The sequence below is a fragment of the Olea europaea genome, chromosome 9 (genome assembly GCF_002742605.1).
Source record: "Olea europaea var. sylvestris chromosome 9, O_europaea_v1, whole genome shotgun sequence".
NCBI classification, from domain to species: domain Eukaryota; kingdom Viridiplantae; phylum Streptophyta; class Magnoliopsida; order Lamiales; family Oleaceae; genus Olea; species Olea europaea.
Window position 1 is genome coordinate 13251694 of NC_036245.1, and position 16010 is coordinate 13267703.

A 16010-nucleotide genomic window follows, 5' to 3' on the forward strand; every position below is an offset into this window, starting at 1 on the left:
AAAACAACACCCCCCCCCCCCCCCCCCCCCCCTTTTTTTTTCAAATTAGCAGATTTCTCATCTATACCCAATACTAATCACCTTTGTTTCACAATAATTTCTCCAAACTGTGACACAATTAATATGAATATCCTTCCAACAAGCAACCACAGAATCACAACAAATTCAATCAGACAAATAAAACATATTGAATGTGAAGACGGGAAATTCACCAGAGGCAGAAGTAATGTAACAATTTTGGAGAAAACTGAGACAATCCACATTACTAAAGTCGTCAAGAAGAATGCTTCAGCCCTGTTCTCAACTCAATATTAAACCAGAGTAGTTCTGTAATACAGTTTCTATGGTTTATTATAGGTGATGATGCATCTAGCATGTGATGTCTACAGATTGTTAATGGAAGAGTATGGGTTCATAAATATATCTCTATTTCTGAATTGGTGGGATTGTGCTAATTTATAAATAATTCAGATTATGCCGATACACAGTTTGCTGGAGAATCAGAGTGGCGGCTTGAAGGAGCTGCTAATAGAATGGAGTTTGGGGGTCTTGAGCTCTTACTGATACGTTTCTGTGGGCAGACGAGGGGAATGATAGAGTTCCTGTGGAGAGAGAGAGAGAGAGAGAGAGTAATGTTAGTGGATAAATGAACGGAGGAAGTCGAATTTTTGGGAATTGTGAGTACTGGAAACTAAAATCTACCTCCCCAATCAAAATATTTTCCTTAATTTTGAGAAAAAAATATCAATCAAACAATCAAAAGTAGGAATTTCGATGGAAAAATGATATTTTTCATGAAAAGTATTGCCAATCAAACATAGCCCAATTGTCAATTATGCAATATAGATCAAACGCATAAAAGTAAAGAACATCAAATTTGGTAATGAAGGCAAAACCCTTTGAAGAACTCTTAACATGGATAAAAAACCTTCTATCTAATTTTGTCAAAAATGATCCATTAGAAAAGATAACTTACAGTTGGTCCAGAACTATGACCACCCAACGTGTAAATTATTGAAGAACCTATTCAATTGTGCAACCTGCACTTTTCAACAACTCTGAAGTTCTTTTCCCTTTACATGGATCACCAGGAAAAAACTCATTAGGGAACAACTGGAACTCCTACTATCTCTTTCCAAATTTAGAACTCTGAAGGCTTATTGGTAAATGTAATGATTTTTGGTGTTTCATCTTCTGTGTTTTGATCTCGTAGTTGAGGCAAGAGATTTATGGAATATGTATTTGATCTTTGTAGGTTATTCTCTTGACTAAAATAAAGACTCAACTAGTTGCAAAAGATGTTTAAGAATTTTGATATCTTGTGGTTGAATCACAAGATCTTTGGATTATTTTATGGATCTTCAATAAAGTGTGCTCTTGTATGAATAATTGTTCAACCACACACAAATGAAATCTGGCTTGGGTATATATAATATGGAGTGTTTGAGGTTGAATAAAACTCCAAAATCTGTTAAAAATCACAAATAGGATTTCACTAGATACCACCATAGCTTGAGCGCTGGACTCGCGTTTAGCGAGTGTTTAGCGAGCGATGTGAGGTTGCTAGCAAGCAGTTAGTGTATTGCTTTTTTTCACTAAAGAGCCTCGTGCACTGTTAGCTAGCGGTTTTGCAGTGACCTTTTCTCCTTGTTTTGTCTTTGACTTCTTCAAGACTTATACTACTAACCCTCAACTCTTTAACTTTAATTACAACTCAATAAACTATGATTTTGAACATAAGAATAGCCAATTACAGTTTGGACCTAACAAACTCCCTCAAACTTGTTTACTAATCATAAAATACAAAAAATTACTCCCTTGACTTATATACTACTGACCTTTGAAATAAATACCTCTATCATTTTTGTCATGAATAACAAAGGGGTAAACAACAATCAGTTGCCTCTTCTTGAGTAAGATCCCTATGTATACGCACATGTAATGAGATTGGGAAAAAAAAAATCTTTTAAATTGAACACTTTTTCATGGATTTTTTGAAAATCACACTTTTTCGTCAATTTTTAGAATTAACACCATTTCATGGAAAGATTTATCACATCATGACATGAACAGTTATTTGATTAGTTATACATGTATAGTTCATGAATGCTAAAATTCTTCCTACATAACTCATTCATAACTTATACCAAGTAAATTATATAAGCAGTCCATGTGTGTAAAGTGTCACTAATCTTTTGCAAGCATTACTCAAAACCTTATATCAGCAAGAAAAGACATGCAGAGAAATCACTGGTGAATGGATATATATTCTTCAAATAATGACAAACCGGTACTACTAAGGACTTTTTAATGAAAAAGCTCATGTTAATAACTTTTTCTTTCTGCCCCCCCATCTGTGAGCGTATATAATTTTTTTTCTATATGTGCAAACTTTTCTTCATAAAGCTTACTAAATAATCTTGGAATAAGCTTTAGGCCGATGTCTTCCAAGTCTAGAAAACTATAGTACACCATATTTTAAGATACCCAACAGGCTTAATCACTCAAGTCATATAGGCTTCAAAGAAAAGTATAAGACGCATCACTCACTTTATTTTTGTTGACGTAATTTAAATGTTTTGAAGTTCACTATTATTTTCTTTATGGGAAATATACTAGAGCTTAGTTAAGTTAGTTAAAAGTTAATTCATATTCAAGGTCACCTGACCACACTGATTACTGCCATCACAAATCTCACAAATGCAGTCAAGATGCACTCACAAGAGTTTAATGTATCCAGCACAGATGATACATGAAAGTAATCTATACCAAGTAATCCAAATAAGTTCTAAATTAAATTACTGGAAACTTTATTCACCTTTCATTAGTTTTACTAGTACTTGATCACAAGATAACATGTCTAATAATATCACGTCAAAGTGAAAAAAAATCCATTTTTTTCTTTCCTTTTATTTATTTTTACAAAATAATACAAACAAAATGGGAAATTAGGGAGCATGCATGTATATGTAAACCCAATGAACTTTCTAGTGCTTGCACTTAAGGACCTACTCAAGGACTAGGTACACCAACGCTCTTACCGTTAAGAGCAACACAATCAATATCACAATTCACAACATCACTTTGACTTGTGAGTTCACTCTTTTTAACTTAGACCTTTCTAGAAGATGATGTAATCTTAGTCAAGTAACTCATCATCTCGGTCAAGTGAATGACTTGATTAGCTAAGGACCTAACATGGGAGGTGATGTCCTGTTTGTTGTTCCTAACCGAGAGCTTACAATATATAGGTCTTATGTGACCTAGCTCACCAAACATTGGGTTGAGAAAACTTATGTTTCATAGATGATTTATCTTCGAGAACTCTTACACTCTTAGAACCAATAGAGGTAGGTATAGACACTTTTTTAGAAGAGGTAGCGATATGAGAATTTGTTTCATTATGGCTTAAGCCTCTCCCATTCCCAGTTGTCAAACTTTTTAGATCCACTAGAAAAATGTTAAAGTTGGGTACTAGATTTCTCAAGATCACTCGTAAGAGTCTTAACCTTATTTTTTTAAGTACCCTTTCTCAACCCTTTAACTCCTTCAATTTTCTGGTTGATTCCTAAGTTTGACTTCTAAGCTCTCATTTTCTATATCCAATTTATGAAATTTCTGAAAGACAGAGCTATTAACATTTTTTCAACTTAAGGCTCTTTACATACACTGGGCAACGCATTTTGAATATCCCAACCATCTTTTGATTCTTCCTCGAAAGAGGGAGATTGCTCTATGGCCTTAGGTGTCTCTTCTTAACCATAGAAGTGAACGCCATAACATTCCTTCCCTCATCAGGATTGGAGTTCTCACTTTGATTATTGGAGCTAGACTCGTCATCAATAGGAGTAGTGTTCATAGTCTTACCTAAGGTTTTCTTATAGCTTGGGCACTCGGATGTTAAAATGTCCAAAAACCTGGCACTTATGACACCTTATAGGTTGAGACCTCTTCCAAGCATCTCTATTATTTCTCCTCTCTCTTTTATCATTCATATTTTTACTGGAATCACTTTTAAACTTATCAGGAAGTCTCCTATTATTGCTAAAGAATTTCTTAAATTTCCTAGCAAGGTAGGCAAATCCCTCATCCTTTAGGGTGTCAACATTAGTTTGATCACTAATCTCCTTGTTAATAGTGTTTAGGGCTAAAAGCTTGTTCTTCTTAGACTAGGTTAAGCTAAGTTCATATGTTTGAAAAAATCTTATGAGTTCTTCTATATTAATAGCATCTAGGTCTTTGCTTTCCTCAATACATGTAATCTTAGGCCTAAATTTTTTAGGAAGGGAACTCATAACTTTCCTCACAATCTTAGCCTCAGGGATTTGCTCACGTGGGTTGAAACTAGAATTCACAATATCATTCAGTTTAGCATAGAACTCATCGAAAAATTGATCATCCTTCATCTTAATTTCTTCAAAAATAGTGATCAACATTTGAAGGTCAGAGTTTTTACAGCCTTAATTCCTTTATATGTAGTTTCTAATGTCTCAAGCTTCCTTAACACTCATACATGGATACCATCTAAATTCTTCATGGGAGATTGCCATAAAGATGGCACGTATACCTTTACCATTTCAATTACAGTCGGCCATTTCATACTTAGTGATCAAGTGAAAATATGAGTTTGTGTAACAATGCCAGCAACTGTGGTATATGGGATGGTCCAACTCTTTTCTACACTAACCCAAGCAAGTTCATCCACTGTCTTTGAAAAGGCTCTCATTCTAAACTTTCAATGGACATAATTATTACTATCAAAATAAGGAAGAGCGAAAAGTGATTGACTTAGCTAAACAACATTAAGTCAACAAATTGAATTTAGGCTATGATACCACTTGTTAAATAATAATCAAGCGAGACTCAATTGACACCTAGAGGTGTATAATGCGAAATTAAAACAACCAACCAATAAAAAGCAACACGTCACTTATTTACTATTTCTAGATGATTAAGTTTAATGTTAAATTAAACCCTAAGTATCAATCATGCAATATAGATCAAAAGCATAGAAGCAAAGAATACCAAATTTGGTAACAAAGGAAAACTCATTGAAAAACACTTCATAGGGATAAAAAACCTCTAAGGGCAATTTTGTAAAAAACGATCTACTAGAAAGATAACTTATAGTTAGTCAAGATAACTAAATATTAGTAGACTCTCACCACCCAACCTATAAATCCCCAATGAACCTCTTTGATTTTGCAACTTACACTTTCTAGAAAATTCTGGAACTCCAGTTACCTTTTCCCAACAGGCTTATTAGTGAAGGTAATGGGTTTTAGTATTTGATCTTTTGTGTCTTGATCTTGTATTTGAGGCAAGATATTTATGAAATATGTATTTGATTTTCATAGGATTTTCTCTTGACTAAAATAAAGGCTCAACTAATTGCAAAAGATATTTAAGAATTTTGATGTTCCGATCTGGTGGTTGAATGAAGAGATCTCTGGACAATGTTATTGATCCTCAATAAAGTGTTCTCTTGAATGAATAGTTGTTCAACCATACAAAGAAATAAAACCTGACTTAGGTATATATAATATGGAGTGTTTGATTTTAATTAGAACTTCAAAGTCAGTAGAAAATGATTTTACCAAATACCAACACTTCTCGAGCGGTAGCACGATCGCTTGAGCTGTCGTGAGGTGGCTAGCGAGAGGTTAGTGTATTGCTTTTCTGCTTGGGCACCACCTGCTTGGTCAATGAGCAATTTTGCAACGACTTTCTCCTTGTTCCGCCTTTGAGGTATTTGACTCTTTCATGACCTATACTACCAACCTCCGACTCTTTGACTGTATTTAGATTTCAATAAACTATAATTTTGAACATGGGAAGAACCAATGACAATTTGAACCTAACAAACAAGAACACAAAGTACACACACACACACTAAGTAAAATTGCTTTCAACCTCAGTTAATTAGCTAATTGTCTGAATGGATGACATTTTGGAAAAGCAAGTCAAATCTAGTTCACAAAAAGGTCAAAAAAGTGGTTTCTTTTCACATGACCCTGCAAAGAAAACCACATGTTCATCTTCAAGCTTGTTGTCTAGGCGACTGAGAACTATTTTTGAGAGTGACAAATCAAGAATATTAAGAGGATTTACTTTAGATTTGCTTGTGTGGGTTGTTAAGATTTTGGGTTCCATCTTAAAAGGTCAACCTTTTTAAGAAGAGTTGTCCAAGACCTTATAAGTTGGTAGGATTCCATCTTAAAAGATCAATCTTGTTAATAGGAGTAATTCAAAATCTTGTAAGTTGGTTTATATTTTCATTTTTATTCGATGTGGGATTATATTTATTAACATGCTCTGGCAAGATGGTGGCTCGTTTGAGCAGACCAATCTTGAAATTGATATACTCATTTATTGAGTTTTAATTGGATCGAATCACTCGCTGGATCTTAATAGGCTCTGATATCATTTTAAGATTTTAGATTCCATCTTAAAAGGTCAATCTTGTTAATAGGAGTAGTCCAAAACCTTATAAATTGGTCTATATTTTTCATCTTTATTTTGATGTGGGATTATATCCCCTAACATGGGTGCTATTGTGGTTCATTTCATATAGACACTTGTTCTTTATGCTTGCATACTGAATAATAAAAATCTTGAGGTTTTCTTGGATTTTTGGTCTTGTTTTCATGGTCTGCAAGAGTATTTGAGTTTTCAGAAGTACTGTAATGGGATTTGCTTGAGCAATAAAATCAAGGCTGAGAGCCCTTTCCACACTGGTACAGTTACTTTCTGAATTTGTCAATCTATTTAGCAATAGACTAGAAGCCTTACTCTTTACTATTATTTCAATTTTTCGATCATGGAAAGCCCACCTTTGTTTAATCTCTTAACTTTGTTTTCAGAAGTAGAATTTATGACACATGAACCCGTTTGTGTTTCTTAGTTTATTGTATGACTTCCTGTTCATTGATATCCTAGTTAATTAGGTGTTGTATACCCTTCACCTTATGTTTCTGCTCTCTGCTATAATTGCTAATCTTTTTGTACTGATGGAATATATGTGTTGCAAGTTAAAGAATTAATAGTATTTGGTCTTTAATATACTATTGAATCTGCCAATAATGAAGTAAGATAGGTATGAGAGACTGGAGATCCTGCTTGGTTGATTTTCTCATCAATGATTTTTATTTAGGAGAAACATTCTAGATATTTTCCATTGTATATGTTATTGTAAAAGAAATATCTACTCTTTATGTGCTGGAATTTCGGTTATTCTTAAGAAATCGAGTTAATTGTTCCAATGGTCACTGAACTTATGTTCATGTCTTCAATTGATCATTGAAGTTTAAATTGTCGAGATTTGGTCACTGAACTCAAGTTCATATCTTCGATTGCTCAATAAAATTTAAAATGTTGAGTTTTGACCATTGAAGTTTGAAAAACATGGTTTGTTATTTATTATCAATCAAATATATGGACTTAAGTTCAGTGAGTAATATGCAACATTTTTCAAAGTTCAGTGATCAGAACTTAACATTTTGAACTTTAGTGAGCAATTGAAGACATAAACCTAAGTGCAGTGAAGAAAACTAGTTATTTTAAACTCCAGTAAGCAATCAAAGACATGAATTTAAGTTCAGTTACCATTGAAACAATTAACTCTAAGAAATATAATGTTTTCAGTTCTACAGTCTATCAATTACTTTGGCAATGAAAAGTGCTGATTTTGAATTTGTATTATTATTTTATTACAATCAAAATCTTTGATCTAACTGGAAAATAAATGTAGGTGTTGTTTCTTCTAAATATGTCGGTGGAAATGGAACTGAGCTAAGTAATCCAAGCAGCAAGGCCTCATCCACTTTTATATCCCCATTTCCTCGGAGTGAGGGTGAGATATTGCAGTCCTTCAACTTGAGAAGCTCTACATTTTGCAATCATATAATAAGTGTATTTATTCCATTGCTACCTCCCCAAGTCCCTTATTCAATGTTTATTTTAATTTCCTAGTTACACATGATTTAATTTAATATTGTGAAAAGTTTTCAAGAAAATAAACTAGTTTGAACAACTTTTTAAGACCCTTTTTGACAATCATTATTTGAGGAAAATAGAGTTTTGAATAGTGATATTAGAAGAATGTATGGGTAAAAAGTTGGAAAATGTTTTAGATTCATGTGCAGAATATTTTATTGTGTGAATGTGTGGTTGAAAATGAGTACGTAAAAAAGTGAGTTTGAAAAAATGGTTGTCAAATAGGGGCTAAATTTTGAATTTGAATAATTCTATATCTGAATCCTATAAAACTATATAAAGCTCGACTTCTATAAGAGAATGTAGCATCTAAAAAAGACATTCACAAGAATACGAAACCAACAACTAAGCAAAATTGCTTTCAACTTCAATTACTTAGCTGAGTTAATCTTGATCAACAATGTAAATACCCCACTCAAAAATTGTCTGTATAGAGAAGCCAATTTGGAAAAGCAAGTCAATCTCCTGTAGTTTCGCAAAAAGGTCCAAAAAAATTGATTCTTTTCAATGTCCCTGCAAAGAAGAAAAAGAAGAGTTGCTAAACAATCCATTTCTCACTTTTTTTTAACCCAACTTATAATTTTTCATAAATTTCTTTTCTCAACTGAAAAGCCTGTACGAAAACCACCTGTTCATCTTCAAGCTTGCCCCTTTTGTGAGGGTGTTATTGTGGTTAATTTCATATGCATACTTAAAGTTACAAACTTGTTTGTTCTTTATGATCGCATCTGAAAAGGAAAAGAAGAAAAATCTTCAAGTTTTCTTTGGATTTTTGGGCTTTTTTTCTTGGTCTGCAAGAGTATATGAGTGTTGGGAGGGTTCTTTAGTAATGTAATAGGTATTTGCTTGAGCAACCAAATCAAGGCTAGGAGCCCTTTTCATACTGGAATGGTTAATTTATGAATTTATCAATTCATTCAGCAATAGATTAGATTGTCCTGCTCTTGATTATTGTTTCAGTTTTTTTTTTTTTTTTTTTTTTTTTTATTTCAGGTCTCGAAGAGCCCGTCGAGCCTGATACTCGACATTTTCCGGGAAAAACTGCGATCTGATCGCTTCCTTGAGGAGATCCCAAGAAGTAGGATTTGTGACATATTTTTCTTAGTTGTTTGAATGATTTCTTGTTCATTTATATCCTGTTAATTAGGTCATGTATCCGCTCCACCAAATGTTTCTGCTATAATTGCTAATTTTGAGTGTAAATGTAATATATGGGCTGCAATTGAAATTACAATTCAAATCCTCTGCATTTGCTTTGTTAAGGGTAATTATTGGTCTTTATTTTCCTACTGAACATGCCAAGAAAGAAGAATGAGTTGTATATTTGACTAGAGACCTTTATATTTTCCGTTGTATATGTTACTGGAAAGGAAATATCAACTGTTTTACAAGAGTTGTGCTTGAACTTTACTTACTAAGAAATCTAACATGTGTTCAGTTTAATAGTCTATCAATTACGTTGACAATGAAAAGTGCTGATTCTGAATTTGTGATATTATTACAATCAAAATATTTGATCTAACAGGAAAATATATGTAGGTGTTATTTCGTCTAAAAATGTCAGTGGAAATGGGACGGAGCTAAGTAATCCAAGCAGCAGGGCCTCATCTGCTTCTATACCCTCGATTACTTGGAGTGAGGGTGAGATATTGGAGTCTTCCAACTTGAAAAGCTTCATATTCAACGATATAAGTGCATCCATTTCTTTCCCTACCTCCTCAAATCATTTATTCAATGCTTATTTCCTTTTCTAATTACAAATAATCTTAAATTTTATAATATGATAAGTTTTCGAAAAAATAAACAAGATTGTTGCAACAACTTATTAAGCGTATGTTTGATCTCCATTTTTTCAAGAACTCATTTTCAATAACTCATTCTTCCATAAAATAATTTTACATATAAATCAAATTTTTTTCCTTATGTTTTAACTACATATTCTCCAAAATATCACTATTCTAAAATATATTTTCCTCCAAAAAATAGGGCTCAAATGGGGCCTAAATTTTGAGTTAGAATAATTCTATATCTAAATTTGATGAAACTATAGAAAACATGACTATCTAAAAATGTAGACTGAATTGTCTAAATGATCACTGAACTTTGTAAAAAGCTTCTAAGGGATCACTAAACTTTAAAAATCACCTAAATCGTCATTGAACTTTGCAAAATGTTTCTGCGGTGTCATTAAACTTTAAAAATTACCTAAATGGTTACTAAACTTTGCAAAAGATTTTCACGAAGCATTGAACTTTGCAAAAGGTTTCCATGAGGTCACTGAATTCAGTGACCCCTAGGGAACTTTTTGTAAAATTTAGTGACCATTTAGGCGATTTTTAAATTTCAGTCGTCCCATAGAAACATTTTACAAAGTTTAGTGACCATTTAGGTGATTTTTAAATTTCAATGACCTTTTAGAAACCTTTTCCAAAGTTGAGTAACCAATTAGATAATTCACTCGAAGCATCTGCATTTGAAAAAGACAACATTCGCAAGAACACGAAAGCTAACAACTAAGCAGAATTGATTAGGTCATTTATCCCTTCACCATATGTAAAAACAAAAAATATTTCTCTTTATTTCTTGGTAATTGATTACAACCTAATTATCCATCTTTTCTAGTACATGAATGAGAGTTAAAAAAAAGGAAAAAACAATTACCTAAAATCTTCTAATGAATATCCTAAAATCAATATCAATATCTAATTACAATGTCCGAATATACACTTTTAATTGTGGTAGGTAGAATATCTATTATAGTTTCGAGATTTCAACACTCCCACTCAAGTTGGATGTTACATGTTGATTATAGCCAACTTGTGCATGAAATCATCAAATTTTCGAGGAAGTCCTACGGTGAAGATATCCACAACTTGTTCTTGTGTGGAATATATGTCATGCAAATAGTCCATTTTTCCACATTTGCTTTGATAAAAATTATGTTTACCTCTATATGCTTGGTTTGATAATGCTAAACTGCATTGAGATATGTTGATGGGCTCTTTGTTATCACAATATAATTTGATTGGAAATTTCATCATAACATGTAGCTCTTCTAGAATTTTCTTCATCCACTGTCCCTCATATATTCCACGAGCCACCGCTCTAAACTTAGTTTCAGCACTACTTCTGGCAACTGCATTTTTCTTTTTTCCTTTTTTTTTTTTTGCCTTCTCCATGTCACCAAATTTTCCCTTATAAGAGTGCATATCCAATAATAGACCTTGTGTCTTCTGTAGAAACTGTGCATTCTGCATCTGTGAAGACTTCTACGTCATTCCTTTCACCTTTTCTTGAAGAATAGCCCTTTTTCTTGAGGAGCCCTTTAGATAACTAAGTATCTTGTAGGCAGCTTATACGTGACTTTCCTTTGGAGAGTGCATATGTTAGCTCACCGTACTAACTGTAAATGCAATGTCAAAACTAGTGTATAATAAATAGATTAGTTTACCTACTAATTCTTGGTATCTTTCTTCAAACAGCCAAGCTTTATACCGTTCTACTATCCCATTGGCTTTATATTTTAAGTTGAAGACCTATTTGCACCCTATTAGTTTTTTCCTTTAGGCAAATCCATCACATCCCAAGTTGAAGAAGAATACACCTCTATATGCTTGGTTCGATCATGCTGGACTGAATTTCTTTCCATTTTGGAATATCAAAGGCTTCCTAAATACTATTTGGAATTTCGATAACATCAAGGTAAGAGGTGAAATTGCAAAATTTTGTAGATAGAGCATTATAAGATATGAAATTTGTGATAGGATAAAGAGTACATGATCAAGTTTATTTTTGTAGTGTGATAGATAGATTAATATCTGCTAATTCTATGGTACCATGGAATTCTGGAGCTATCATTGGTTTCAACACTTTTAGAGCTTCAAGTACGAGGTTTTCTTTATGCAATAGGTATTGGATCAAACTCCTGAGGAAGAAGATCTAAGTTTAAGTACCGATCTTTACTTTAATTCTACCCCTGAAAAGAGGATTTTTGGAAATATAGAACGTCTTCGAAGAATGTAACATTGAGATTTACAATTATTTTCTTGATGGACAGGTCATAATACTTGTAACCTTTTTAAGTAGGAGAGTATCTGAGAAGAGCACATTTAATTGCTTGAGGATCTAGCTTATTTCAATGATTGCCATTAACATGGACAAATGTAGTGCAACGAAACACTTTGAGGAAGAGGTTCAAGGTGAGCCAAGAGGTTGGAAAGAATTTTTAAAGTATTTGAAGGTATGATTCAAAGTTTATAGTATGACTAGGTATTCTGATGATTAGATAAGTAAAAGTTAGGATAGCATGTCCCCAAAATCCCTTTGGCATGTTTATAGTAAACATTAAGGCTCTAACTACTTCTAGGTGTATGTTTTTTCGGTAGTCACATTTTGTCGAGGAGTTTCGACGTAAGAACTTCAATAGACTATCCCATGTTTTTTAAGGAAAACTCCTAATTTTCGTTGAAGTATTTTGTGCCATTGCCAGTGTATAGATTTTGAATATATGTTTGAAATGTGTTTATATCATGGAGTAAAAATTGATAAACATGAACCGAACATCAGATTTTTCTTTTAACAAATAAACCCAACAAATTCAAGTATGGTCATCAATGAATGTAGCTAATCATCTTGTGCCGATTAAGAATTCGTGAAAGACCTCATATAGCACTATGGATGATGGTGAATGGTTTTGATGATTGATATATTGACTTTAGGAACTATGTTCTCTAATGTTTTGCAAGATCATGAAATTCACATTGAAAATTGATGAGCCTTTTATTAAGGAAAATGGTAGGAACAATACTTTTCAAATATCTAAATTAGGATGTCCCATTTGAAAATGGCATAACATAATTTCACTATCACTAAGGACAGATGTAGAATCACAAATTGCAATTTGATGCTACTTACTCATATCAACCTCATCAAAGTATTAGATTCCCTCGCACTTTTTAGTATTGCCAATCGTCTTTCTTTATGATAGGTCCTGAAAAACATAGTGTGAAGGAAGGAACTTAGCAATGCAATTTTTATTTTATTTTATTTTTTTTGGTCAACTAGCATATAGATAGTAAATTACAAAATAAATTAGGAACATGAAAGATGAATTCTAAAGTTATAGAGATAGAGATTTGAATACTCCATTTTCCTGCGATTGATGAGAGTGAACCATTGGGAATTTTAACTTCAAGATTTTTCGTACAAGTTGAATATGAGGAAAAAATATGGTGAGAGGCCATCATGTCATTAGATGCTCCTAAATAAATAATCCATGGAATTTTAAATTGAGTGCCAACTTTTAAAACATTTGAAAAATTACCTCTATGGGCTAGCGAACTTGAAGGACCATTTGGTAGAAGATTGACCGGATGTTTGAAGACTAGAAAACATTTTCTAGAGTTAGAAAACATTTTCTAGAGTTGCTTTATTCATTTAGGATTGAATACACTACTTGATGTAGGATTTTGATGGTCGATTGTAGCTTGGTAGCCTCGATTTTTATTATTTTGTCTTGGTTTCCAATTGATCGACTTTCTATATAAATCCCAACACGTATCTTCTTTGTGCCCTGGTTTACAACTGCATTCACACCAATGTTGCCTTTTGTTGTCTTGTACATGGTCCATTAATTGCACCATTTGAATATAAACCCATAATTCCAGGCCCATTGCTAAAATTCCCACTAGGTCTATTTCTTGAAGAGCCTTTGTGGCCCAATTTCAGATATATCACCTTGTTCAGGCCCAATTTTAGGAAGCCCGTTACCATTTAACATTAAGCCTTTGCTTGTCAACATTCTACTTCATTTTTTTTCTTCTATAATACTCATGTTCAACTACACGTTCTTCATTAAAATAATATTACATACAAATCAAAATTTTTTTCCATTTTTTAATCACATATTTCAATATCAATAGCATAAACAGGCCTAAGGCAGACATTTCCTCTTCAATAGCCCAATTTTTCCACTGTTCAACATTACCTTCCTTCAATTTTCTTCATGGCGAACTTAAGCAAACACCTCGCGGGTCGAAGGCAGCAGTCTCCGGCTAAGGATTCTTCCTTCATCTAGGGCACAGTGGGGTCCGGCCAAGAATTCATAAACCATTTTGCTTACTATTTTTTGGTAGCGTGGGCAATCACCTGGATAATCCCATTCTTCTTCTGTACTAGAATAGAGATCTTTTCACAGTGCCATCATCTCCATGTAGTAGTCAGTGACCTCCCTATCACTTTGCTTCAGCCGCCATAGTTTAGTCTTGATTTTTAAGATTGAAGAAGAGTTCTCAGAATAAAAATAAGTTTCTCATATGGCATCCCAAACATCATTTTCCATCGGTAGAAATAGGTAAATTTTTCCAATGGAAGGCTTCATAGAGTTCACAAGCCACGCAGTCACCAGAGAGTTTTTTGACTTCCACCTTTGCAAGCGGGTAATGTTGGTTGCAGTAGGCTTCTTCATCTCACCATTCAAGTGCCCCAATTTTTCATTTCGATCGACCACTAGCTTGATAGATTGGGCCTATTCTCTGAAATTTTTCCTGTTTAATTTTCCACTGTGAATTGGAAGGTTGAGTTGTCGATTCCTCCCGAGCCCATTGTGGGGATGGCTTTTGTTTCACCACCGTGGGATTCAGAGGTCAATTACCCGTTACTATTGTTGCCAGTTTCTGCCGTTAGACTAAGAAACGGCCTGGCTCTAATACCATAAAAAAAAGAAGAGATTTCTATGTATTTGTTGATCATTTATTACAACCTAATTATCTACCTTTTATAGTACATGAATGAGAGTAAACAAGGAAAAAACAAATTACCTTAAATCTTCTAGGGAATCTCCTAAAACCAATGTCTAAATATACACAGTTAATTATTGTAGGTAGAGTGTCTATTATAGTTTCGACATTTCAATAATATGTTTCTCCTCTGTGCTATAATTGCTAACGTTTTAGTGTGATGTAATATTTGAGCGGCAAGTGACTTTCGTATTCACATCCTCTCCATTTGTAATCGGTGTTTAATTTCCGATTAAACCTGCCAAGAAAGAACAATATGATAGGTATTTGAGACTAGAGATTCTGCTTGGTTGAGTTTCTCACCAATGGCTTTTACTTGGGGAACCTTCTATATGTTCTTCATTGTATATGTTATTGTAAAATAATATCTACTGTTTATCTACATGATTTGAGCTTGAAGTATAGTTATTCTTTAAGTAATGTGTGCAGTTCGACGGTCTATGAATTACATTGGCAAAGATAAGTGCTAATTCTGAATTTGTGACATATAATTTTAATACAATCAAAATATTTGATCTGACTGGAAAATATATGTAGGTGTTATTTCTTCTAAATATGTCCGTGAAAAAAGGAGCAGAAATTCAATCTGAAGGCAGCCACAAGAAGCTTTCACCCAGACAATATATTAGGAGAAGTTGGTTTTTATTTCAAGGGATGGTTGATGAACACTCGCAGCGTTGAAGCCTAGGGTAGGGATGGTGATAGGTGTTAAGATGCTAAACCCAAACGGGTCATAGGGTCACAAAGAATGGTTGGTATGTACAATTTTCGTATTAAAATTCCCTACTTTATAAAGAAGCAAGTCAGTTCTGTAATTAGAAATGCATCTATGCACAGTTGAAAACACCAATGTACTTGGAAATTTGTTAAGCATATTTGTTGTTTAATTTTATGTTATCTACTTGAATGGACTAATCTAATTGACATAGTCATTAATGCTTGTAATTTTAATGAAGAAATGATATTATTGTAGTAGAAACATGATGTGTATAAATTTGGTAAATATTCATATTGATGAAAATTTGCATAGGAATTAGCAGAGGATTTTTTTTCCCCCCTTCTTCTTGAGTAGTCAGCTTTCCATTTTTGTTTGATGAACCAGATATACAGAGTAGACTTACATATATGGAGATTTTGTTAAGTATATTTGTCAATTTATTTTTAGTGATAAGAAGTTATGTAAAGTAGCATTTGACTATTAATGCCTTTTGTTGATCT

The 16010-nt window shown here is 33.3% G+C and overlaps 1 protein-coding gene across 4 annotated transcripts in view; it reads left to right on the forward strand.

Annotated features, from left to right (window-relative positions):
- LOC111399726 overlaps positions 1 to 15684 on the forward strand; it is a 19741-nt gene extending 4057 nt beyond the window's left edge. Inside the window, exons 3-6 of one of the 4 annotated variants that reach the window (XM_023027189.1) lie at positions 6660 to 6737; positions 7751 to 7852; positions 9535 to 9636; positions 15330 to 15684. In XM_023027189.1, coding sequence (XP_022882957.1) covers positions 6660 to 6737; positions 7751 to 7852; positions 9535 to 9636; positions 15330 to 15382 — 335 coding nt within the window. In that variant the 3' untranslated portion in view covers positions 15383 to 15684. Of the gene's footprint in view, positions 1 to 6659; positions 6738 to 7750; positions 7853 to 8988; positions 9389 to 9534; positions 9637 to 15329 lie in introns of those variants that run through there. The other 3 variants (XM_023027193.1, XM_023027192.1, XM_023027191.1) reach the window with 3 other exon arrangements.
- The last annotated feature ends 326 nt before the right edge of the window (positions 15685 to 16010 follow it).